This window comes from Drosophila serrata, unplaced genomic scaffold (assembly GCF_035046125.1).
Source record: "Drosophila serrata isolate PLE 108 unplaced genomic scaffold, ASM3504612v1 contig_296, whole genome shotgun sequence".
Classification (NCBI taxonomy): domain Eukaryota; kingdom Metazoa; phylum Arthropoda; class Insecta; order Diptera; family Drosophilidae; genus Drosophila; species Drosophila serrata.
The window spans coordinates 231,067-257,660 of NW_028257194.1; the positions used below are offsets into that span (position 1 = coordinate 231,067).

Below are 26,594 nucleotides of genomic sequence, written 5' to 3' on the forward strand. Positions count from 1 at the left end.
CGAAACTGCTTCACTGGGAGTTTCGGGCCGCCATCCGAAATATTTTTGCCTTTGCCTTTACTAAAACGGTCCTAGTGGATCGAATATTTGTGACAATTCTGAACTTACCACTCGTTTCTTGATCTTGAAGCTTTCCTTATTGGGATCGCCCACATAAACAAAGTCTAAACAAAGTGTTGCATCGTTTCGTCTAATTTGACATTAGAATTTTGAATTTGTGTTGGAAATTGATCATTGTTGGGGCACTACTTTTGAATCTTGATTCCAGATGGTAGCAGTATTTGTTTAGTTTTTGTTGAATTTTGACGGCTTCTAAAACGCTGTCGGCTCCTATGAGACAGTTGACGACGTCAAAATCAAGTGGCTAAAAACGGAGCTGATGTATGTGACTCACGTGGCGGTTTAAAGTCGGTAACATTTAAGGTCATCAGATGGTTTAATGATGGTCAAATAAATTGATAAACTCGATGTGTTTGTGGGATGCACTTGCTTTATATGTCTTTCCAACTGCTGCAACTTAAAGATTTTCTTGGAAATGCTTTTCGCAATGAGCCTGTGTCGGTTTTCCAGGTTTCGTTCTTAGTTCCAACAGCGTATCGATTTTTTGGTCTGTGGTTGCAGCGACACAAACTTTTGCTGAGTGGTGCTCCGATAATACTTATATGGCTAAAGTCCAAGGTTTGTAAAAAGTAAACAGAGCTTTACTAGCTCTGCTCAGATAAGCATGTCAATCTTTCCTGGCTTGTTAAAGTTTGTATCTTGAGAGTTGTAGACTTGTCGAATTTAATTGATGTCATTTGTTTAGCAATGATGTTTGCTAACATAAAAGCTTCAATTTGATGAGTAAATTCATTGTGCATTGATGTCGTTAGAACATTCCATCCAATACCCACGACACAAAGTGAAGTACAGTGGCGTTTAATAAAAGCATTTAATCCATTCGTTCAAAAATCAAATTTAATAGGTTGTAACTCTTGTTACCTGCTGCACCTACAGAAGGAAATTGTGGATTAGTTGCTGCATCTGATGTGGTTTTAAGATGCAGGCAAGTATGGTGTTTTTTGTCTCCTTGACCCAGTAGAGTGTAACCAAAGACAATATAATTATTAAATTTGCACACGATCTTTTCGTGCTAGCTTTTGAACTGGATTTAGCCTCTCTTACATTACGTTCATTAGCTAGTAAGAGAGCCTTATAGAGCCAGCCGTATTCTCATGGACCAAAATATACCCTTCACATTATAAGTTCCTAGTTCATTTTTGAAACTTTTGTTGCGCTGGTTGGAGTACATGCTTGTTCTTTCTGGTCTTTTTTTTAGTTTTGGCCTTTTTTTCTTGTTCCTTAAATATTCTTATCTTATTAAAATATTATTCATTGTTCCAGGAAATGAATAATTCTGTATTCTGTCGGTTGTAGTTGATGAATTTCATTGGTTATGACTGCCCTATACTTGTCGGATGAATAACGACTCTTTGTATAACTTTATATATTTAGAGGCTCTATATTACTATATTCCAATCGTTATTCATGGCTGCCATTTTAGTTTGATTTATTGGCTTTAGATTCCTTTCAACTGAATCTTTTTTAAAGTTCCGGATGTGCTGAAAGATTTCCTTACTGATCTCTTGTTGCCAGTCTAACGCCTCTCTGAATACGTTCTCTTTCATTGTAGTCGTTTTTAAAAGGGTTTATTCATGTCTGACCCGTTGGGAGTGTTTGGTGTGCTCTGATAAGCTGATTATGCCCTTGTAACGCACTGATTTAATTTGACTTTGAAGACAATTCTAGAAATCTGGGTTTTAGAGAAATTTCCAAAGCAGGATGCCTGATCTTCAAAGTGTCGCCTTGTTGACAACTTTGAAAGTGTTCAGGAGGTTCCCAATTGGTAAGAAATATTCCAGTTGAGGTAATCAAAATGGTTAAGAGATGGCTTAGATAGTCCATAAACTATTGTATGTGGTCGTTGTAAGGGTCTGAAGACATGCGGAAGCCTCTGATGAATGCTATTTAGTAATGTTGTTTGGGGTAGAGATAATTACAGGGTAATTATTGTTATGGTGTGTTATAACAAGCTATATACGGAACTGAGATTTTTAAAACATTTTTAACTAAGCGTTTATTTAAAAGGCTTGAGTAAAATTCAATTCGCGCTCTTTTTTAGCTCTCCGTCCACGCTCTCGCTTATATCTTAAATTATTTTAAAATCTGCTGAAAATTAGACAAGTTATATTAAAAAGTTCTTATCGTTCCTATGCACTATATGGAATTTGACCGGTTTTCGTGGCCAAAACTCATTTTTTGCGAGTATGAAAAAATCCGTATTTTCAATGATACCATGTTAAGAAATGATCAAACTGCTATGTTACATACCTCAAATGTTTACTTTACAATTAGGTGTTAAAATAACATCTGTTAAAGTCAGCTGTTCCAAGCGAACACCACGGGCGGTCTTAAAGGTTGACTTTGCGGTGCAGCTTCAAATTTGCATATCTTTGGCAAAAAATCATTAAATAATCAAATTCAAAATGAATATTAATTCTTTATGTTATTACTATGTGTTGATACTAATATGTTGCGTGTTGCGTTCACATTTTTCTAAAAATTTGTACATTATCAAGTTGTGTCCCCTTGTCAATTTTGGAAAGCAAATTGAATTTTGCAAAGGGTTTTAAAAAAAAATTGTTCAAATTGTATCAGTGAGTGTCCATATGTTATAGATTTGTCAATTCTGAATTCAAAATATGTAAGCTCATTGTGCGTTTTTGGCGTAATTTGAATTATTAGGAAGCAACATCATCAATGCAGAACTTCTAGAGGTGTGGCGTAAGCAAGGGATCTTCGATTCGTCAGGAAATATATAGTGGAACAAGCAAACTCGGCGACTCGGAAGGGAAAACGACAATACATAATTTTTGTATAATAATTGAAATTGACGCCAATGATGAAGTTAAAAATAAATACATAGAATAATAAAAACAAAAAAAATTTTTCTTGAATAATCGATTTGAACCAAATTTGCGGAACACATTTGAAATAAGAAATTGGGCTCTCTAACATCAAAATTGCTGTAAATATTCGTTTTTCTTTAGATTTCTGTGTCATATTGTCATAACCATCATTATACAAGAAACCTGCAGTAAAAATGAATTTTAAAAATTTTAATTTTGGCCACAAAAACGGGTCAAATTCCACATATTGCTATGGACGTTGTATGATATAGGCATCTGATCCGGTCCGTTCCGACATATATACGAGTGAGAGTATATAGAAGACTAACTAAAAATTTTTATTCAGAAAGTTTTCGTCAAAAATTTATGTCGATCCTTGATCAACTCTTGCTGATGAAGTAAAAGACTGATTGAAGTCAACAGTTCATTGGAGATATGTACAAAAATTCCCACTGAAAATGAATTTTGGTTCAGAAAACGTACCTCTTTAGCATCAAAGTTAATTAATGTCTACGAAATCCAGGCTAATCTGTCAGGTGTATTCACGACATAAAATAGTATTGATTTATACATACATATATAATAATTAAAACAAATGAAAGGGTTTTTTATAATGACCAAACCCATGATCCCAACCGATACTTCATTTTATTCTAAACGGTAACAATATTCTGGGCGTTTTTTTAAACGATTAAAATATTTTGTTCATCAAGAATCAAAGGTAAACCACTTAAGTGAATTTTATGTGGTCAGTTTCAGAGTCATTTGTTTATTTATGTTTAAAGTGCAAAAACAAAAATATTTTTGGTTCAAATTTAATCTTGAAAAGATTAATGTTTTTAATTTTTCATTTTATAAGTAGCTAAATACTTATATACATGTATATAATAACAGTATAATGGTTTTTGATAGGAAATAAATAAATAAAATAAAATAAATAATAATAATAATCATAAATAAAATAAATTGTACTAGATTGGGAGTTTATGCTGTTATAGTAGCTGGATGATCTTCTAATTCTAATTATGCATTATTAGGAGGATTGCGAGCTGTTGCTCAAACTATGTCTTATGAAGTTAATTTAGATTTAATTATATAACATTTTACTTTTTAATTGGAAGTTATAATATAATTTATTTTTATTATTATCAGGTTTATATATAATTTTTGTTATTTTGTTTCACCTGTTTCTTGGACGTTGATGCACTAAGGTATGACACCAGGCACGTGCCTGTTTGCGTTAGGTGTTAGTAGGCGCGATGGAAAATATAGGACAGAATATGAGGAAATTTACTACCGGCGTGCTGCCAGATTGTTAGTATTAAAGGTTTTAATTTGGGAAGGGTATCTACGTTAGAGATTAGTGTGTACAAATCATTATAATTTGCACATTGCACTCTAAAAGGTTCATGCAGTTCAAAGGAGGTTCTACAGTGGCGCAACACTAATGGGATATAGGATCTAGTAGTTCTACATGGTACATGGAAATAAAGCTGACTCAACAAGTCAGCACTTTCCACATCACCATGTATAAGGTTAAAAATAAAGGTTATCCCTAGCATCGTTCTACAATTGGCTAAGGACGGCAAGTTTATTAATAGGAGTCTACTAGAGTAGGAAGGTAATCTTTGGTTTGCATCCCAATTTAAACCGCGTAGAGCGAAGAATAAAGAGTTCTTTTGAACCGACTCGATGCGTTTACTATGGACGCCGTACTGAGGGCTCCAAACGCAGCATCCATATTCTAAGATATAACGAACTAAAGAAGTATATAAGGATTTAGTGACATAGGGGTCATTAAATTCCTTCGACCACCGTTTAATAAATCCAAGCACACCCCTGGCTCTGTTTACCATAGACGAAATATGATCAATAAATTTAAGTTTTGGGTCCAAGCGGACACCCAAATCGTCAACAGTATTAATTCTTTCTAAAGAGCAGCAGTTCAGCGTGTTAGTAGGAAGCTTAGGAACGACACGAGAGAATGTCATTAGCTTGCATTTCGAGCCATTTAAGTTTAATAAGTTTACACGGCACCAAGTTTGAAAATTATTAAGATCTGTTTGTAAATCCGACTGGAAGGCAAAGTCATTGTATTACACGAAAAGCTTGACGTTATCCGCGTGCATAAGTACTCTGGAGTTAGTCAAGACTTTGGGAAGGTCATTTATAAATAATGAAAACAATAAGGGTCCCAAATGGCTTCCTTGCGGGACGCCAGAAGTATCCCTTAAAGCATTAGATAAATTATTCTTAAAGAGGACCTTTTGCGTCCTGCCATTCAGTTAACTTGAGATCCAATTAAGAAGATCACTTGGAAAACCCATTGAATCGAGTTTTCTAACGAGGAGAGAATGGTTAACAGAGTCAAATGCTTTACTGAAATCAGTATAGATTACATCTGTCTGACAATTATTATGGAAGCCCTTTATAATATAGGAAGAGAGCTCCAAAAGATTTGTTGTTGTTGATCTTCACTTAATAAAACCATGTTGACATGGAGAAATTGCCGATCTACAAAGGTGCTGTAAGTGAGGGGTGATAATGTTTTCAAATAATTTAGGGATTTAGGGCCGACAACTTAGAGATTCCTCTATAATTTCTGGCATCCATTTTGCTACTTTTTTTGTGGAAAGGAATAATAAACGATTCCTTCCAAATAATGGGAAAGTGGGAGGTTTCCAAGGACAAGGTAAACAATTTCAGAAGGGGATAGCACAGCGCGTCGGCACAATACCTGAGCACACAGCCAGGAATCCCGTGGGACCTGGCGAATAAGCTGGCTTGATACGATGAAGATCTAAAAGGAGAGAGCTTTCGTTTAGGACAGAAAATTAAGTTTGATTTGGGTATGTCGTAGGAATAGGTCTGGTGTAGATACGAAGAGTAGAATAGGTTGCTTGAAAAAATTGCGAAAATAGATCGGCTATTGCCTGATCATTATTTGCGGAAGTAATTTCAAATGAAAGCGAGGAAGGATTTGTTTTAGGCTTACGTTTAGTGTTAACGAAATTAGAAAACTGTTTTGGGTCCTGTGAGAACTGGGCCCTACAACGAGTTAAATAGTTTTTATAACACTGCGCGTTCAGCACGGTAAAGTTTGACCGAGCTGATAAATAAGATGAAAGGGCAGATTGAGAACCGGTGATTTTAAATTTAGCATACAGTCTAGATTTTTTATTTTTAAGTCGGCTCAACTCTTTAGTAAACCACGGCGGTTTATTCGAGCTTGGCGGATAATATAACGGAACACATTCAGTAAAAAATGAATTCATGGCACTGTAAAAAATATCCACGGCAACTGCCATGTCAGTGCACATGTATAAATCGGACCAATTGAACTCGTTTATAAAATTATTCAGCCGCTCAAAGTCCGTTTTGCGAAAACATAGGACTTTATTGGCTGGACACCCAATATCAAGAGTCAAATCGAAAGTTGGATGATAAGGATCTTTGGGCTGCGTCAGAGGCGCCACCCTTGCTAAACTGACTCTCGCAGGATCAGAGACGAAGCAAAGATCAAGCAAGCGCTGTAAGGAATTTCGCACATAGTTGACTTGAGACAGCGAAATGTCAAACAAGCCAGCGATAAAGTCATGTTGTGTAGGTGTATGGAGAGTAGTGGAATTATTTGAGCACCAAATAGCGCCAGGGATATTAAAATCTCCTAGAACTACCAACTGGTCTTTATCCAAAAGTCTACTGGAAACCATCTGAATAGCGGAAAGGTGATTCCAATAAATAGGAAGTTCCGACAGTGGAGGTATGTAGGAACAGGTAATAAAAATGGAGCTACCTTTGATAGATAGCTTCACACAGAGGAATTCAACATCGTTGCATTCCTCGAAGGTTAATAATTCTGACGTGAGTGAGGAGTCCACCGCTATGAACTCCACCCCCGCGTCTGATAGGGCGATCTAGCCGATATACCGTGAACACAGCTGGGAAAAACTTCGTAGCTCAGAATCTCCGGCTTTAACCAGGTTTCTGTGAGCACAATAACCTGAGATGCAAACGAAAGGCTATCAGAATACAAATTAGGAAGCTTACTACGTAAGCCTCTTGCATTCTGATAGGAAATACCTAAGGAGTAGCTTTGTTTTTTGGGTCGGGATTGGAAGACGTAGAAGGCGCAGTGGTATCATCAGGCCTGGGAAGAGTTATTCCTACAGGCCGCCTTTTCTTTTTCTTCGCCTCGAACTCCTTAACAACGATGTACTCTGGCCAGAAGTTGGGAGAGCAAATAGTGTTAAAGAGCTCGTTAGGGACATTTATTTTGAAAGATGAAATGTCCCTTGCGTAAGAAAATTTGAACTTTTCCAGCTTTATCTTAATTTTTTTCGGCTCTGGTTTTGCCTTGTATAAAGACGAGAACATCTTCAGATGTTTGGTCAGGGGGAGAGCCGCGAGACAAAAATATGTCTCGTCGGTGGAACCGCTATAAGGGCTTTTGGCAAGGCAGATTGGTTATCTGCCGTGCCATTGTCGGCCGGTATTCCGGGCCTGACACCCTGGGCAGATATATCTTTAAACTCGGGACTTTGAGGGGTCAATATTTGCGACCCCCCAGGGGACAAAACAGAAATCACCGGCGGTACGGCCACTCCCGCTGCACATTCGGGTACCGAATCTTTTCTAGCGCTCGATCTCAGCACTCTTGGAATTAATGCTGAGGTTGAGGGCTGTGCCGAGGGAGGCTGCTGCTGAGAGCCCGTTGCAGGTAGTTGGGGTCCGTCTATATGCTACCCACCAATAGCAGTTTTTTTGCGCGAAGGAGACTCATTTAATAGCGTAAGGCTATTAAATTGGGTGTCCAGCGCCAAGAACATATCAAGAGTTTTACGAAAACTCGTTAAAATGCACTTAAAACCGCTTTTGGTTTGCCGCATGAAAGACATCATCTCCCTTTCAACATCGCGACAGGCCTCACAACAGAAACGCAGGCCGATGTTTTTTTTTACATCGTCCACCGTCCGAGCTGCAACTCCAATACACTTGGCGTGCATGACGTTGTCGCACAGCCAGCAGCAATTGCCTTTTTGCAGGTTTTGACGAAACAGACAATATTTCCGGACATTATAAGGACTTACCACTGTACTTGTACTTGGAAAAAATAACAACAGAGCTATGCAGAAAAAAGTGAAGAGTCACAGCGAGAGCGGGAGAGCGAATGAGATCGAATAAGATACGAAGTGCAGCGGCACAGCTAAAATGAGAGAGTGGGAGAGCGTGGGAGATAAGTAAATAAAACGTTTAGCTTTTGCGACGGCGCGAACAAAAGCTAGACGAAGAAGGCACAAAAAGGAATGCAAAATATGCACAAGATAGCACTAGCAGCACAACTAAATTGGAAAATAAAACAATTATATACACAAATTAGAATAGCTGCATGCACACGCGAAGTGAACGGGAAGTTATAAACACAAATTAGAATATTTAAGTTAACCCCGGTGGTTAGATTCAAACTTTAATACAAAACGAGAACGCAAGAAAAAAACACGTCCGTTCACTTGGAAGGATTTTTAGTTCTTGATATAGTTCTTCCTATAGCTTTAGTTTGATTAACAATTTCATTAGCTGAAACTAATCGGACTCCATTTTTGATTTTGCTGAAGGAGAATCATAATTAGTTTCTTTGTTTAGTGTAGAATATAGAAGGAGCTTTGTGGTTTAGAAAGCAAAGTACGTTTGTGGTGTAAAAAGCATTAAACTCTTTTTAATCAGCTTTTAATAAAGGTAATATTATAATATAATATAATTAACATACATATATGTAATGCTATACATACGTGACAATCAAAATATGTACATAATATGGTCAAACAAGACACCTTTGTCTTGAACCGAATTCTTGGAATATGTTGCCTGGGAAAAATAGTTTTCCGGTTGATTTGTTGCTTAAAAGAATTAAGTGGTGAACTTTTAAGGACACACCTAGTTTTATTTTGATCACTGTATTTTTATACCCTTGCAGGGTATTATAATTTCAGTTAAAAGTTTGCAACGCAGTGAAGGAACCACCTCCGACCATATAAAGTATACATATTCTTGATCAGAATTAACAGCCGAGTCGATCTAGCCATGTCCGTCTGTCCTTCTGTCCGTCTGGCTGTTTCTACGCAAACTAGTCTCCCAGTTTTGAAGCTATCTGAATGAAACTTTGTAGTTAGCTTTCTATGTACTCTCACTCGTATATATGTCGGAACGGGCCATAGGACGACTATATCATATAGGTGCCATAGGAATGATCGGAAAAATTAAAAAAAAAAAATTATTACATTTTCAGTTTTTAACAGAATGTGATCAAATTTGAGATACAGTCATTTTATTATATTCTACAATTTTGTGTAAAATTTTATGAAAATCGGACAACTATATCATATACCTCCCATAGGAACAATCGAGAAATTAATTCAATTAAAAATTATAACATTTTCAGTTTTCAACAGATTTTCATCAAATTTGAGGTATAGCCATTTTATATTAGCCTTAAATTTTGACTAAAATTTTATGAAAATCGGAGTACTATATCATATAGCTCCCATGGGAACTATCGAGAAATTAATACAATTAAAAATTATAAGGTTTTCAGTTTTCAGCAGATTTTTTTCAAATTTGATATATAGCCATTTTATATCAGTCTTAAATTTTATGAAAATCGGACGACTATATCATATATGTGCAATGCAAATCTGTGAATGTAAAACTGCAAAGATAATATGTATAGGTTAATGAAATGAAAGCAGGTATTATTTCATTGTTTTTTAACATAAATATATATTATTTATATTGTATGGATTCCTAGTCATCGAAGTTCTATCTGCAAGGTATATAAACTTCGGCGTGCCGAAGTTAGCTTCTTTCCTTGAAGCGTTCTCTATAGATTGCTTCGGCAATTCTATTTGTTCTCTTCCTACGCAGGATTTTTTTCTACTTTGATTTCTGGTAGTGACTTTCAGAATCTTATAATCCTTTTGGATATTTTGTAAGTCTCGTATTGTTATTCTCGATAATGCCTCAGCGATATAGTTATCCTTTCCCTTAAGATATTCCACGGTAAAATCATATTCCTCAAAGTCAAGTCTAATTCTGGTTAATTTTGAACTTGGGTTAGTCATAGAAAATAGATATGTTAGTAGTCTGTGGTTTGTTTTTATTGTAAGGTGTTTTCCGTAGATATATGGTCTAAAATGTTTAATGTATAGCTGCTAGATTCCAATAAACCATACACTTGAAAATAATTTGACAATTCTACCAGCAAGGTCCGAAGTCGTCCGAAAAATTCCTATCAATTCAGCAACCAGGTATATATTTATACCAAACCAAGAAATCCAAAACGGAGTATTCATTGGAAACTCCTTTGCAGATTCCGAAAACACATTTGTACGAATTTTAAGCACAACAAACAAAAACGAGATTACTAACCTAAACGAAATAAAAATTGAACCATGAAGACTACGAAATAGTTAGTAAAAACAAATAAACATGAAAACAATACAGATATTTTAAATAAATTGAATAAAAATTATCCTTCCCAATTTAAAGCAATACTTAATGAATTATGTACAAAATATATGGATATATTCGGAATAGAAACAGAATCCATATTAACAAATAATTCTTACAAGGTAGGTAGGTTGCAGTGGTGAGGCCCATTTCTGGGGCCTCCAATTAGAGCTAATCTCCTTTTTGCTCCACACCCTCTGTTTGTTGTTGTTATACACTATCAGTACCATCCAGAGTCAGCCAGGAAACCTAGGATTGCCGAAACTTTCAGCTTTCCTATGTTTCCCAGTGACTCCAACTGGTAGGCACCGAAGTGGCGAAATCTGATATAGTTTAGCGCTGGGCAGAAGCAGAGCAGATGTTCCGGTGTCTCTTGCTCTGTAGGTTGCTTACAGCTTCTACAGATTGCGTTGTATGGCAGTCCCAGCTTCATTGCGTGCGAACCGATCGCCCAATGTCCCGTGGTGAGTGCCGTGAACCTGCTGATATCCCGTTTGCTGTTGGATAGCAGTTCCCTGGTTCGTTTTTCGTCGTACTTCGGCCAGCATTCCCTTGACCTTCTGTGATCACTCTTGCCTTGCCATTCTTTATTAGCTATCTGCCTAAAGTGGTCATGGATCCTTGTCTGGATCGCGTTTAGGGAGATCGGTAATTCGAAGTCAGAACTTAGCCCTGCCGAGCCTGCACGGGCTAGTTCGTCTGCCTTCTCATTTCCTGGGATCTCGTTGTGTCCCGGTACCCAAGTTACTTGTACCTTATTTTTGTCGGCAAGTCTATTAAGGGCCTTCTTGCATTCTGCCACTAGTCGTGAGTTCGTTTTCACGGCAGATAGGGATTTTATAGCCGCTTGGCTATCCGAGTAGATTCGAACTCTTTTGCCCCTGAGGTCCTGCCTTAAGGAAAGTTCGACTGCTTCCCTTATGGCTAGTAACTCAGCCTGAAAGACCGTCGCTGAGTTAGAGAGATTGAAAGCCTGTTCAATTCTCAAATTTTCAGCGAAGATCCCAGCCCCTACGCCGCAGCTCATTTTTGAGCCATCGGTGTAGAGGGACACCTCGTTCTCCACTACTACTCTGCCCCTACTCCAGTCTTCCGTTGATGGGTATGATGTCGAGAATGCATTCCCGAATTTCATTTCCGCGATCATGTAGTCGGTCTTAACGTCTGTATTAATGCTACTGTTTCCAAGGATCTTACCGTGCCCGGCGCCGTAGTCCCTCCAGCAATTGCTCGCCTTCAGTCTTACTGCGCTCTGTGCCGCAGTGTCCTTCACAAACAGCTCTATCGGCATTAAATCCAGGATGGCGTTGAGGGCAGCCGCAGGGCATGAGCGCATTGCACCCACTGCCCCCGCACTCGCTGCCCGTTGCATCCGTGTCAGCTTCGTTCTGTTGTAAGCCCTAGTTAGTGCCGGCCACCATACTAGGGCTCCGTATGTAGGAATTGGTCGTACCACTGCAGTGTAGAGCCATAAAATTATCTTTGGGTGCAGTCCCCATTTGTTCCCAAACATTTTCCTGCAGGAGTAGAATGCGATGCTTGCTTTCCTTACTCTTTCTGCAATGTTATCTTTCCATAAGAGCTTTTTATCCAGAATAACTCCTAGATACTTCGCTCGCTTCGATAGTTTTAGCTCCATGCCGTTGATACTGGGCATGTTGAAGGGTGGTATCTTAGTTCTTCGCGTGAAGAGCATAAGTTCAGTTTTTGTGGGGTTGATACCTAGTCCGCAGGTTTTTGCCCATTTGTTTAATCGACCTAGCGCACCCGTCATTATTTCGCTAATAACGTCAGGGTATGGTCCTGAAACTAGCAGTACTACGTCGTCCGCGTATGCAACTGCTTTGACTCCACCCGTATTGAGATCTGTCAATATGGCGTTCATATTTGTGAGCCAGAGTAGGGGCGATAGTACCCCGCCCTGAGGTGTGCCTCTCTTCACAGTCCGCGTGAGGTGAGTACCATTCAGTTCGGCTGTGATCGTCCTGCTCTTTAGCAAGACTCCGATCCACTCTCTGATGCCTCTCTCAATACCTAGCAAGTTGAGGGAGTCCAGGATAGAGTCGGGGTTCACGTTATTGAACGCGCCTTCGATGTCTAGGAAGGCTGCCATCGTGTATTGTTTGTGTTGTAGTGTCTTCTCAACATGATGAACAACTACGTGTAGCGCTGTTTCCGTTGATTTTCCTCTGCGGTACGCATGCTGCGCATCCGAAAGTCGATGTCCTTGTAGAGATTCTCGGATGTGGACGTCCAGGAGTCTCTCTAGTGTCTTCAGGGCGAAGGAGGTAAGACTTATCGGTCTATAATCCTTTGCAAGGATATGCCCCCTTCTGCCCGGTTTCGGTATGAAAATGACTTTAGCCTCTCTCCACAGCAGTGGGACGTGCGTCAGTCTTAAACAAGCTTCATAAATGGCTTTTAGCCATTTGCAAATACTGTCCTTAGCTGATTGTAGCATTGCCGGTATTAAGCCGTCTGGGTCCGGGCTTTTACACTTATCGAAAGAATCTATTGCCCACTGGATTCGCTCAGTGGTAATGATGTCTTTTGTAGGTGTATCCATTTGAGAGCTCGTTCCCTCCTCGGGTTCCGAGTTCACTCTGAGGCTTCCTGGGAAGTGGGTGTCAACTAGTAGTTCTAGTGACTCCTCGATTGTCGTCGTAGCAGAGCCGTCTGCTCTGTTGATCAGGGTAGGGCTCGCCCCTTGGCGAGGATTTTGCTTACTTTCGCCGTGTCCTTTATGCCTTCCAGTGACTCGCAGTAGTTTTGCCAGGACTCTTTCTTGGCCTTGTATACTGCCTTCTTGTAAATTTTTTGTGCCTCTTTGTATGTTCCCCAATCCCTGTGTTTAAAGGACTTTCTCGCGCTCTTTCTGAGCTCGCTCAATTCCTTTGTCCACCACGGTGGGTATTGCTTCTTCGAGAATGTTAGCTTACAAGTCTCTTTGAAGGCGTTGTTCAGAATATTAGTTAGGCCCTCGACCTCTTTGTCGAGTGCCTTTGCAGTGGATATAGTCTTGATCCTCCTGCCGTTTACTTTTGATCGGACAATTTCGCTGAAATTGTTCCAATCCGTCCTACGGGGGTTCCTTCTTGGCACCTGTTTCTTAACTGGTGTCGTTAATTCAAAGATAATGTACCTATGGTCTGAGAAGGAGTGTTCTGTCGATACCCTCCAGTTCTCGACCCTGTAATTGTTCTGCTCTTTATGTAATGTGAGGTCTAACACCTCTTCCCAACCTTGAAAATTTTCCGTACTCGGAAAGATGAAGGTCGGCGTATTGCCCTTATTACATATTGTTACGTTTCTACAGATAATATTGTCAAAGAGTGACTCACCTCTTTCGTTAGTCTCCGAACTCCCCCAGAGCGTGTGTCTTGCGTTCGCATCATACCCGAGCACCAGGGTCGTCTTCTTCGCTTCCGCCCATTGCAGCAGCTTGACTACCGGCTCAGGCGGGGCCGGCTCGTCATGGGCCATGTACGCCGATGCGATTTATACTCCGCTCCCATCCGCCGCCACGAATCTGGCCACTGCTAGGTCAGGTGTGCTGAGATTGGGACAGAGAAAAGCATTAAAGTGATTCTTAATTACAATGCAAGCTCTCGACCTACCTTCTTAGGTCGACCAACATCTGGCGTTAACGTGAAGTTATACAAAATGAACGGCATGTCAAGCCATTTCTGATTTTTTGTATCAAAATGTTTGGCATTATTATGACAAGCCTTCCATTTCTCAGTAACCCTGCTTACAAAATTAGCCAATTTTTTTTTACTTCCTTCATGTCATTTTCTACTACGTTTTTATACCCTTGCAGGGTATTATAATTGCAGTCAGAAGTTTGCAACGCAGTGAAGGAGGCGCCTCCGACTATATAAAATATATATATTCTTGATCAGGATCAACAGCCGAGTCGATCTAGCCATGTCCGTCTGTCCGTCTGTCCTTCTGTCCGTCTGTCCGTCTGTCCGTCTGTCCGTCTGTCCGTTTCTACGCAAACTAGTCTCTCAGTTTTGAAGCTATCTGAATGAAACTTTGTAGTTAGCCTTCTATATACTCTCACTCGTATATATGTCGGAACGGGCCGGATCGGACGACTATATCATATAGCTGCCATAGGAATGATCGGAAAATTTTTACAAAAAATTTTTTAACTTTTTCAGTTTTCAATAGAATTGAATCAAATTTGAGATATAGCCATTTTACTATACTCTACAATTTTGCATAAAATTTTATGAAAATCGGACTACTATATCATATAGCTCCCATAGGAACGATCGAGAAATTAATACAATTAAATTTATAACCTTTTCAGTTTTCAACTGATTTTCATCAAATTTGAGGTATAGGCATTTAATTAAAGTCTTAAATTTTGTGGTAAATTTCATGAAAATCGGACGACTATATCATATAGGTGCCATACAAACGATCGTTTGATGTGGAGGAAAAATGCAAATCAGTGAATGTAAAACTGCAAATATAATATGTATAGGTGAATGAAATGAAAGCAGGTATTACTTCATTGTTTTTTAACACAAAGATATATAATTTGTATTGTATGGTTTTTTATTCATAGAAGTTCTATCTGCAAGGGTATATAAACTTCGGCGTGCCGAAGTTATCTTCCTTTCTTGTTGTTCTTGATTTAACTTGAATTAACACTAACCACTTTTTTGATGCTACATTTTCACCAAGCCACATGGAGCGCTTGCAGACTGACAATACTCCGAAAAAATTCGACAGAGGTGGACGTAGTTGGTTATCATTTTGGACATTTTCACACCACAAGGCCTGACACTTTACATAAATACTAAAATTAGCATGAATACCATTGAATAACGTTAGTTATAGTCCAATGAAGTTAGTAAACTCCTCAAAAGCAATTCTTGCAAAAGCAACATACAATTTACACAATTTTTAGATGTACATAGAAAGACAGGTCATGAATATACAATTTTTATTTAGTACATACCTGATTTTAAGGGAAACAAAAGTTATTATTAATAATAAACTAAGATATATTTTGTTATTTGATGCTTTAAGAAGGATCACAAACAGTCTTAAATCTTTGCATGAACACGTGCTAAACATAGCATATGTTTAACTTTTGAAAAGATAAAAATCTACTTTTATTCCGCTAGATTTCTTTTTCAAAAGTTAAAAATCAACTTTTATTCCGCAAGATTTCTTTTTGGATCCACTGTGAATAGGTACATATTCTTTCAAACCTTGATGCCGACACAGGGGACAGAGTTAAAGCGCAAGCACCGCAAAACTGACTGGGATAAATACGGGAAAATTGTTCAGTCTAAGGTAAGAAACAGAAGGACCAAGGTTCGGTCTACTCCAGAAGGAATCGACAAGGACTTCAGTAACATCCTTAACTACGGGTACTAGGAGTCATGCAGACTCTCGTAATTAAAAAAGACACACCCACAATAGTGGAACAAAGAATTAAGCGACTCAGGAAAAAGGTTAGGATGGGCCTCAATACAAACTACGGAGCCAAGGATTGCACAGTGGTTCGGCTTGTATAGCCGAAGGGCCGCGGCAATAAATTCTTTTAGTTGTTATATTGTTACAAAATGTTCTACAAAATTAAAAAAAAAAACAAGAAAGGAAGCTAACTTCGGCACGCCGAAGTTTATATACTCTTGCGGATAGAACTTCGATGACTTCCTGGATTCCTTCCATACAATATAAAATATATATATTAATGTTAAAAAACAATGAAGTAATACCGGCTTTCATTTCATTCACCTATACATATTATATTTTCAGTTTTACATTCACAGATTTGCATTTTTGCTCCACATCTAACGATCGTTTGTATGGCACCTATGTGATACAGTCGTCCGATTTTCATAAAATTTGACACAAAAGTTAAGACTGATATAAAATGGCTATATCTCAAATTTAATGAAAATCTGCTGAAAACTGAAAACGTTATAATTTTTAATTGTATTCATTTTTTGATCATAGGAACTATGACCATAGGAACTATGGCAGCTATGCGATATTGTAGTCCGGTTTTTATACCCTTGCAAGGTATTATGATTTCAGTCAGAAATTTGCAACGCAGTGAAGGAGGCACCTCCGACTATATAAAGTATATATATTCTTGATCAGGATCAACAGCCGAGTCGATCTAGCCATGTCCGTCTGTCCGTCTGTCCGTTTCTACGCAAACTAGTCTCTCAGTTTTGAAGCTATCTGAATGAAACTTTGTATTTAGCCTTCTATATACTACGACGACTATATCATATAGCTGCCATAGGAATGATCGGAAAATTTTTACAAAAAAATTTATAACATTTTTAGTTTTCAACAGAATTTGATCAAATTTGAGTTATAGCCATTTCATATTATTCTACAATTGTGTAAAATTTGATGAAAATCGGACGCCTATATCATATAGCTCCCATTGGAACGATCGAGAAATTAATTCAATTAAAAAGTATAACATTTTCAGTTTTCAACAGATTTTCATCAAATTTGATACATAGCCATTTTATAAGAAATAAAAGAAGTTAATAAAATTAAAGATTATAACTTCTTCAGTTTTCACCAGATTTTCATCAAATATCATTTTATTTTAATCTAAATGTTGTGTAAAGTTATAAAAAAAACCCGACTACTATATCTCGAACGATCAAAAAATGAATACAATTAAAAATTATAACGTTTTAAGTTTTCAGCAGATTTTCATTAAATTTGAAATATAGCCATCTTATATCAGTCTTAAATTTTGTGGTAAATTTCATGAAAATCGGACGACTATATCATATAGGTGCCATACAAACGATCGTTTGATGTGGAGGAAAAATGCAAATCAGTGAATGTAAAACTGCAAATATAATATGTATAGGTGAATGAAATGTAAGCAGGTATTACTTCATTGTTTTTTAACACAAATATATATAATTTATATTGTATGGATTCCTATTCATAGAAGTTCTATCTGCAAGGGTATATAAACTTCGGCGTGCCGAAGTTAGCTTTCTTTCTAGTTTTTAATTGAATTAATTTCTCGATTGTTCCTGTGGGAGGTATATGATATAGTTGTCCGATTTTCATAAAATTATACACAAAATTGTAGAATAATATGAAACGGCTATATCTCAAGTCTGATAAAAATCTGTTGAAAACTAAAAATGTTATAATTTTTAATTGTAAAAATTTTTCCGATCATTCCTATGGCAGCTATATGATATAGTCGTCCGATCCGGCCCGTTCCGACATATATACGAGTGAGAGTATTAAGGAAACTAACTGCAAAGATTAATTCAGATAGTTTGAAAACTAAGAAACTTAATTGCGTGAAAATGGGCATACGGACATGACTAGATCAATTCTGCTTTTAATGCTGATCAAGAATATATATAATTTATGTGGTTAGAGATAACTGTTTCTCTGCGTTGCAAACTTCTGACCAAAAAATGTTAATTTTTTACAAGAAAATAAAAATGTACTTTGAAAAAATAAATAAAAAGGTTTAATTTTTTTGATTAATTTTAATCAGCTTAAATTATACAAATTAATTATTTCTTTTTTATACAGGCTTGTTACTTAAAGGCAATTGAGACATGTCCTGGATTCGCGGTCGCTTGGAGTAATTTAGGGTGTGTCTTTAACGCTCAGGGAGAGATTTGGTTAGCAATACACCACTTTGAGAAAGCTGTAACCCTTGATCCGAACTTCTTAGATGCTTACATAAATTTAGGAAATGTTCTTAAGGAAGCAAGAATATTTGACAGGTTTGTGCCTTTATAAAAACCTTTACTTTTAATCAATAAAAACAATACAAAACAATATATACAATATATTAAAATTATAGCAATTTTTGCGTTCGTGCAAATGGTTCTTTATTAATGTTTTCTTTATATTATTTTTCATAACCACGATGAATCTCATTATTTGAAAAAATATGGCTGTGCTGATTGCCGTTTATGTACCCAATTCAGATCGTAAACAGCAATTAAATGCAAGAAAATTAGTTAACGGCGTGCTGCCAGATAATTTGGACGTTGATGCACTACGGTCAGTACACTCATGTGGCCCGTATGACACCAGGCACGTGCCTGTTTGGGTTAAGCGTTAGTAGGCGCGAAAGGAAAAATAGAAAAGACGAAGAGGAAATCAACTACTGGCGTGCTGCCAAATTGCTTGCCTGCAAGTCTACTAAGTGGGTTAGAATTAAAGCTTTTAATTTGGGAAGGGTATCTACGTTAGAGATTAGTGTGTACAAATCATTATAATTTGCACTTAACACTCTAAAAGGTTCAACAGTTCAAAGGAGGTTTTACAGTAGCGCAACACTAATGGGATATAGGATCTAGTAGTTCTACATGGTACGTGGAAATTAAGCTGACTCAACAAGTCAGCACTTTCCACATCACCATGGATAAGGTTAAAAATGAAGCTTATTCCTAGCATCGTTTTACGATTGGCTAAGGACGGTAAGTTTATTGAGAGGAGTCTATTTTAATAGGAAGGTAATCTTTGGTTTGCATCCCAATTTAAACCGCGTAGAGCGAAGAATAAAGAGTTCTTTTGAACCGACTCGATGCGTTTACTATGGACGCCGTACTGAGGGCTCCAAACGCAGCATCCATATTCTAAGATATAACGAACTAAAGAAGTATATAAGGATTTAGTGACATAGGGGTCATTGAATTCCTTCGACCACCGTTTAATAAATCCAAGCACACCCCTGGTTCTATTCACCATAGACGAAATATGATCAATAAAGACAAGTCTTGGGTCCGAGTCGACACCCAAATCATCAACAGAATTAATTCTTTCCGAAGAGCAGCAGTTCAGCGTGTAAGTAGCAAGCTAAGGAACGACACGAGAGAATGTCATTAGCTTGCATTTCGAGCCATTTAAGTTTAATAAGTTTACACGGCACCAAGTTTGAAAATTATTAAGATCTGTTTGTAAATCCGACTGGCAGGCAACGTCATTGTATTGCACGAAAAGCTTGACGTCATCCGCGTACATAAGTACTCTGGAGTTAGTCAAGACTTTGGGCAGGTCATTTATGAACAATGTAAACAATAAGGGTCCCAAATGGCTTCCTTGCGGGACGCCAGAAGTATCCCTTAAAGCATTAGATAAATTATTCTTAAAGAGGACCTTTTGCGTCCTGCCATTCAGTTAACTTGAGATCCAATTAAGAAGATCACTTGGAAAACCCATTGAATCGAGTTTTCTAACGAGGAGAGAATGGTTAACAGAGTCAAATGCTTTACTGAAATCAGTATAGATTACATCTGTCTGACAATTATTATGGAAGCCCTTTATAATATAGGAAGAGAGCTCCAAAAGATTTGTTGTTGTTGATCTTCGCTTAATAAAACCATGTTGACATGGAGAAATTGCCGATCTACAAAGGTGCTGTAAGTGAGGGGTGATAATGTTTTCAAATAATTTAGGGATTTAGGGCCGACAACTTAGAGATTCCTCTATAATTTCTGGCATCCATTTTGCTACTTTTTTTGTGGAAAGGAATAATAAACGATTCCTTCCAAATAATGGGAAAGTGGGAGGTTTCCAAGGACAAGGTAAACAATTTCAGAAGGGGATAGCACAGCGCGTCGGCACAATACCTGAGCACACAGCCAGGAATCCCGTGGGACCTGGCGAATAAGCTGGCTTGGTACGATGAAGATCTAAAAGGAGAGAGCTTTCGTTTAGGACAGAAAATTAAGTTTAATTTGGGTATGTCGTAGGAATAGGTCTGGTGTAGATACGATGAGCTAGAATAGGTTGTTTGAAAAAACTGCGAAAATAGATCGGCTATTGCCTGATCATTATTTGCGGAAGTAATTTCAAATGAAAGCGAGGAAGGATTTGGTTTAGGCTTACGTTTAGTGTTAACGAAATTAGAAAACTGTTTTGGGTCTTGTGAGAACTAGGCCCTATCCTTGCTATCCTGTTTCGGTCCTCTATGTTTCAACATGATCCTGGACAGTGCTCGTAAGGATGATGCGGCCTTAGAATTGACGTAAGCCGGGTGCCTGGTGAGCCTGGTTCCCAGCATTACACCCAGGTATTTGATACTCTGGACGCACGAATCGACGAGCAACCCACATTAATATTGGCGACCTCAATCTTTTTCCTACTGCTCACCAGATCCGCTTCCGTCTTCTGGCGAGCTAACTGCAACCTCACACCATGTGTTGATAACATCGATACAGCGGTTGCATGTTACTTCCGCATTGGGGAGCTGATTCGCCACCACGACCACCGTCGTCAGCGAAGCCCACTTGCTCGGACCGTCCGGGTAAAGAAAGGCGTACCACTCCATCGTCCATTGCATTCCAAAACAACAGTGCAACGGACCCTTGGGGGTACTCAGCAGGGGAGTTCCATTCTTTTCGCGATTTCTAACATGCGATTTGCGAAGTAGTTGCGCATCATCCTCAATAGACATTGTGGGATTCCGAAGTTAATAAGCGCCTCTAGGATGCAGCTCCATCATGCTGTGCCATCGTGCCGTGTTAAAGACGGTGCATACATCTAGTGTCACAATAAAGCAGTACTCTTTCGAGACTTCTTTCTATCTCGTGCTGGCAATTTCCGACTTGGCGATTGATACCACCTTCGAGATGCCTTTGACCGTCGACTTCCCCATCTGGAAGCCGAATTGCGCGTCTTATAGGTCAACTGCCTCTTTGATTGCCCTTATAGCCGAGAGCCGATAAGGCGTTCAAACATCTTGCCAGCTTCGTCAATAGGGGAGATGGCCTAAACGACGTCGCCTCGTGGGTTACCGGATTTTGGCAGGCTTCGCACCTGTCACGGCGACGAAGGTTCAGACGGTGGCTGCTAGGGTTAAGGCTGCAAAAGAAAGGCAATTTCCCGAATAGGAGGAAAAGGCAAATGTTGGTGTTGCTGCCGAAGTCCGGTAACCCACGGGACGACGCCGAAGTTGGGGAAGACAGGACTAGAAAAAAGGTAAGCCATTATCTCCTTCATGCTGCAAGCCATCTGAAGCAGTTGGTGCATTTCTATACCGTTTTGTGGGCACTACGCAACGGGTTGGTCCGCCGTATCGCAGAGTTACAGGAAGCATCTGGACTTGCTCGCCCGAATAGCAGCTCTGAGCGCTGAGATCTTGTGCTGCCGCGCAGTGGTTCAGATTAAGCTGGACCCCCTTCATGCCTGTTGGGTTTGAGATGCTATAGTTGGTGGCAGCAGCGTGTCCTTCAGATTTTTGCTGCTACATCTGTAGTAACTCGCCGGGTTCGTTCACGCTGCGATTAAGTGGCTTTCTTGCCCGCACTTCAAAGCATTTGAAGCATTTGGGACGGGAATCCACCTCCTTAATTGGCCATTTACACCATCCGTTATTCACTTTGCCCAACTTGGTAAGCAGGTCTGCTTTGCTGGAGATTGCCACCACTGGGAGTGGTCCTTCGCTTAGACCGCTGTATCCAATTTTTTGGGCATTTATTTAGGCCGCTGGGTCCGATCACCGTTGCGTAGGTCGGTTCGCGGGCCTCTCCCTTGACGTGGGGGATGTCTGGCCGGACTTCTCTGATAAGATTCCAGGCTGTGTTTGCGCTTCTACGATTCGTCAGCATCCCCAGTCAAAGCTTCATCGTAGATCTGCTTCCAGCCGCCCTAACTAGGATAGTATAGTCACACTACCGATGGTGCATACAGTTACGGCAGATAACATCATGAAACTAGACAATAAAATTGCGAATCTAATTAAGTTAAGTAGAATGAACTTTATTATCTCTCGTGGGCGATTTACTTTAAAATGATTTAAGAGTGAGGTTGTCTTAGCTCCTATTACACTCACTCGAACAACTAACTAACTAACCATAATGCAAGAATGTGTGAACTACATTGAAATTTTTTATTTTACAAAATAAGTGAGTAAAACCATAAAAATGCCAGAATGCAGTCCATAATGAAAAAAGATTCCGAGGAAAATAACATCGTATTGCATGATGCAAAATGATCATGTTGAGTAATTTTTTCCCGATTCGCTGAAAAAGAAGAAAAAGGCCAATTAGAGAAATACGGTGCTCGGTCGAATTCTTTTAAATTCGCATCTCCCGAACTGTTTTCTTTGACTGCACGATGTAAACAAAAAGTCATTAATATGCATTTACTAACCTCCAGCAGTGACTGTTGATAGATCTTTAGAAACGGTTGTTATTTATTAAATTTTAAATTAGTTTATGCACTTACCAACCTCATATCTCATGCACACAAAGAACGCTTTGTTCATTAAATATTCCCCCCCCCCCCCTCGCAAGTTGATAATAAATAAACAAATAAAGTTAACTTATAGAAAAAAGTTCTTATGCCAACGACACAGTCGCATAACGGTAATGGGCGACACTAAGAAAGAAGAAGAGCCTCTTCTCGTCAACTGAAATTTAGTGCCATTTGGGATCTTAGAATCATATTTTAAGCAAGCCCTCTCAGAAATTGAAACCGTGAAGTCCGCAGATAATCGACGTGCAAACCTGGAGGACAGTTACATAACCATAAAGTTGGCATTAACTTTTTAGAGAAGAACTGTACAGCACAGTGATCGACCATATCTCTGCACCAAGCTACTGCGCGCCGTCTCAACTGCCAAGGTTGGCAGTGCCTAGCTTCGATGGAAAGCATACGGACTTTAATAACTTTATCTCGTCATTTCTGCAACTGGTGAACCGTAAGCATATCTCGAATATAGATAAATTTAATCATCTCCGCAATTGTTTAAGAAGATCTACATTGGAAGCTATCGAACTCTTCCCGGTCAAGGGAGAAAATTATGCAATGGCTTTGGATAAGCTAAGGGATCGGCATGACAAGCCTGCGATAATCGACGTTAGAGATTAATGAGTACAAATCAATATAATTTTCACATAAGACTCCAAAAGGTTCATGCACTTCAAAGGAGGCTCTACAATGGTGCCACACTAATGATATGTAGGATCTAGTATTACTACTTGAAAGAGATTATATATAAAGGCTATGCCTAGCATAGTTGGCTAAACAAGCGAAGTTAATAAGAAGAATTTTATTAGAATAGGATTGTAATCTTTGGCTTGAATCCAAATTGAAACGCTTAGAGCGGATATTAAAAAGTTGTTTTGAACCTATGCGATCCGATGACTACGAACGCTGTACTGAGGGCTCCAAACTCAAGAACCATATTCTAGGATAGGACTAACTAAATAAGTAAAAGTCAAGACAAGACGCATAAGTCACAAGCTCGGAAACGACACGAAAGAATATCATTAGCTTGCATTTAGAGCTGTTGAAGTTTAATAAGTTTACGCTGCACCATATTTATAAATCCGACCGGCAAGCGATATCCTTGTATTGCCCACAATGCTTGACGTCGTCGGCGTACATAAATACTCTGGTATTAGTCAAAATGTTATGCATGTCGTCTATAAATAATGTAAACAATAAGGAACCCAAATGGCTCTCTTGCGGGACGCCAGAAGTAACCAATAGATCATAAGATAAATTATTCTTAAAAAGGAGCCTTTGCGTTCTACCATTCAGATCCAACAAAGGAGATCATTTGGAATTCCCATTAAATCGTGTTTCATAACAAAGAGAGAATGGATAAAAAAACCAAATGCTTTTCTGATATCGGTATAGATTACATCTGTCTGAAAGTTATTATGGAGGCCCCATCTAATATAGGAAGAGAGCTCCAAAAGGTTAGTTATTGACACGGAGAAATAACAATTAACAAAAGTGCTTCAAATGAGGAATAATTTCGTTTTCGAAAAGTTTTGGAATGACCGACATCTTTGAGATTCCTCTTTAGGTAGCAAACTTTATTTGTGGAGAGGAATAATAAACGATTCCTTCCAAATAAAGGGAATGTGGGAGGTTTCTATGGATAAGGTACACAATTTCAGAAGAGGATAGCATAGGGCGTCAGCACAATACCTGAGCACACAGCCAGGAATTCCGTCGGGATTCTCATACTATAGCACACTGGAACTTGTGTAAGCCGCTGCTTGAGCGCCAGTGCCAGTTTCTTTTGTATGCTGGACAACCCCTTTGGATCGCAGCGGTCAAGTTCAACTCCCCCAGTCCCCCAGTCCCCCAGTAAGACCTCCCAATTCGTCGCTGACTAATGCACCGTGTGTATGCTGCGAATTACTAGGCTGTGACAAATTAAAGGACGGTTTGACGTCGTTTAATTACATCGTCTCCGCCAAAAAGTCTGTGTATTGGTTACCAAATGTCGAGCTGCCTTTCAAAAAATCGCTGTCGTACCTGCAACAAGGCACATCATACTTTATTGTACTAGAACCATTCGCTGGTCTTGCCTTGATCGCATCAACCGGTTCCATTTGCACTACAGTAGGAAACAGCAATCCACTAAAATTCTGTCAAGAAGTCGCAGGTGTTATTTGCCATTGCGATGGTTCTTATTAGGGATGCATTTGGAACCTATAGACCTAGAAGAGCTCTCCCCCATTCCTGCTCCCAACTTCCTTACGGAGGATTTCGCAGATATGCAGTGCAAATCCGAAGCATCGGCCACTCGCAAACAGATATTAAATATTGCACAACTGCATCAACTTTCACTCCGCATATCTCTGTATTACACTAAAAATCTCATACCAGCCTTATCTCGCTATTGACGTTTCGACTTTGAAGTTGTCAGAAAATACGCCGTTGGCTATACAAAATTCTACCAATTCTTCTTTGACTCCTTGTCAATAGGGCAAATAAGGCTGGGACCTCGAGGCCCGATGCTGCAGAAAACTCTATTTGGCTGGGTGGTAACTGGCCGACTTCAACAGAACGTGCCAATAAAAGCTTCCACTTGCTTGGCTTTAAATGCGATAATGACAATGACGTGTGTAGGAACTGGAATCGGTCGACTCTGTAGAAGCTGGAAGATTCCATTTGCGAGGAATAGTACGAAAAGACCACTCGCCTCGACAGCTCTGGTTGGATTGTCGTCAAACGCCCAATCAATGATGAGCCGATTGTGAGATTCGTTTGATACCGTCTGTCGTCGGGTCCTGAGCATGGAATACTGCAATACTGCGACTTCATGGAGGAGTATGAAAAATTCGGTCATATGTTCCGAATTATTCATCTTAAAATACACGAGCCGCACTACTACATCTTCCATCACAGCGTTCTCAAACCCAGCATTGAGACCAAGCTCAGGGTAGTGTTCGACGCCTTGTGAAGGACATCAAATCAAACGGTTTGCTATGCGTTGGCCCTACACTACAGGAGGATTTTTACCTGCAGCTTCTAAAGTTCAGTCTTCATTGTTATGTCATCACTGCAGAGTGACCAAGATGTACAGGCAAGTAAGTCTTGAGATTGGTGATCGCAAATACCAGTACATCCTTTGGAGAGCGTTTTCAGAAGACACGCTGCACACGTATCAATTGAATACGGCGACCTACGGCACTGCAGCCGCCCCGTTTTTGGCAACACGCAGCCTAAACCAATTCGCCGATGTTCGTTGAGTCGACTGTTAAATGACTCTTCACAGGCCTAGACGACTTAGCTACGCTTCGTCTTCGTCGAGGGCATATCCCACTCACCAAATGGCGTTCGAACTTCGCTTTTTTCATAGAAAAGAAGCTCCGTTCGTGTGGCATAAACTGGAATTAGCGCAAAGATACACTGTTTTTCAAGATAATACCAATCAGCCAGTCAACAAGAATCACCGAAAGAAAAATTTTGTCCATCGCAACCGCTTTGTTCGATCCGCTTGAATTTCTCGCACCGTTGTTGTCGCAAGTATACGTCTTCAAAGGCATCTGAGGATTTTCACGCAGGAGCGAAAGCTCGTCTAGAGTACTGGATCATCAACGACAGGGACCTAGATCGTCGAGTGGGGCGTTCTTGTATCGCCTGCGTTCGATTCAAACCCTAATTGGAGAACCAACTTACTATTAATTCCAACGGACATCTACTGCGACGACGGAACCAACTTCATTGGAGCTGCCAACCATCTTCAAGAACTACGAGAGTTCCTTGAACACAAAGCCACGCAAGAAGTCATTTCATCTCATTTGCCACTTTCGAGGTATTTGGAAAGCGGAACGATTCGACGCCGTGACCGCAAACAAACAACAGTTTTGGCGAAGGTGGTCATTCAACTTCCTATAAGAACTGCGC

General features: G+C 39.3%; 1 protein-coding gene across 23 annotated transcripts in view; it reads left to right on the plus strand.

Annotated features, from left to right (window-relative positions):
- Nucleotides 1–26,594, plus strand: part of sxc (O-linked N-acetylglucosamine (GlcNAc) transferase sxc) — a 251,110-nt gene that overhangs the window by 200,801 nt on the left and 23,715 nt on the right. For 18 of the 23 annotated variants that reach the window (XM_086837110.1, XM_086837105.1, XM_086837104.1 and 15 more), the window contains one exon: nt 18,018–18,214. The exons of the other annotated variants lie outside the window; for them this stretch is intronic. Coding sequence is in view for 9 of the 18 variants with exons in the window: in XM_086837105.1 (XP_086693231.1) it covers nt 18,018–18,214 (197 nt within the window). In the remaining 9 variants the exon portion in view is untranslated. The remainder of the gene's footprint in view (nt 1–18,017; nt 18,215–26,594) is intronic. 23 annotated transcript variants of the gene reach the window in all.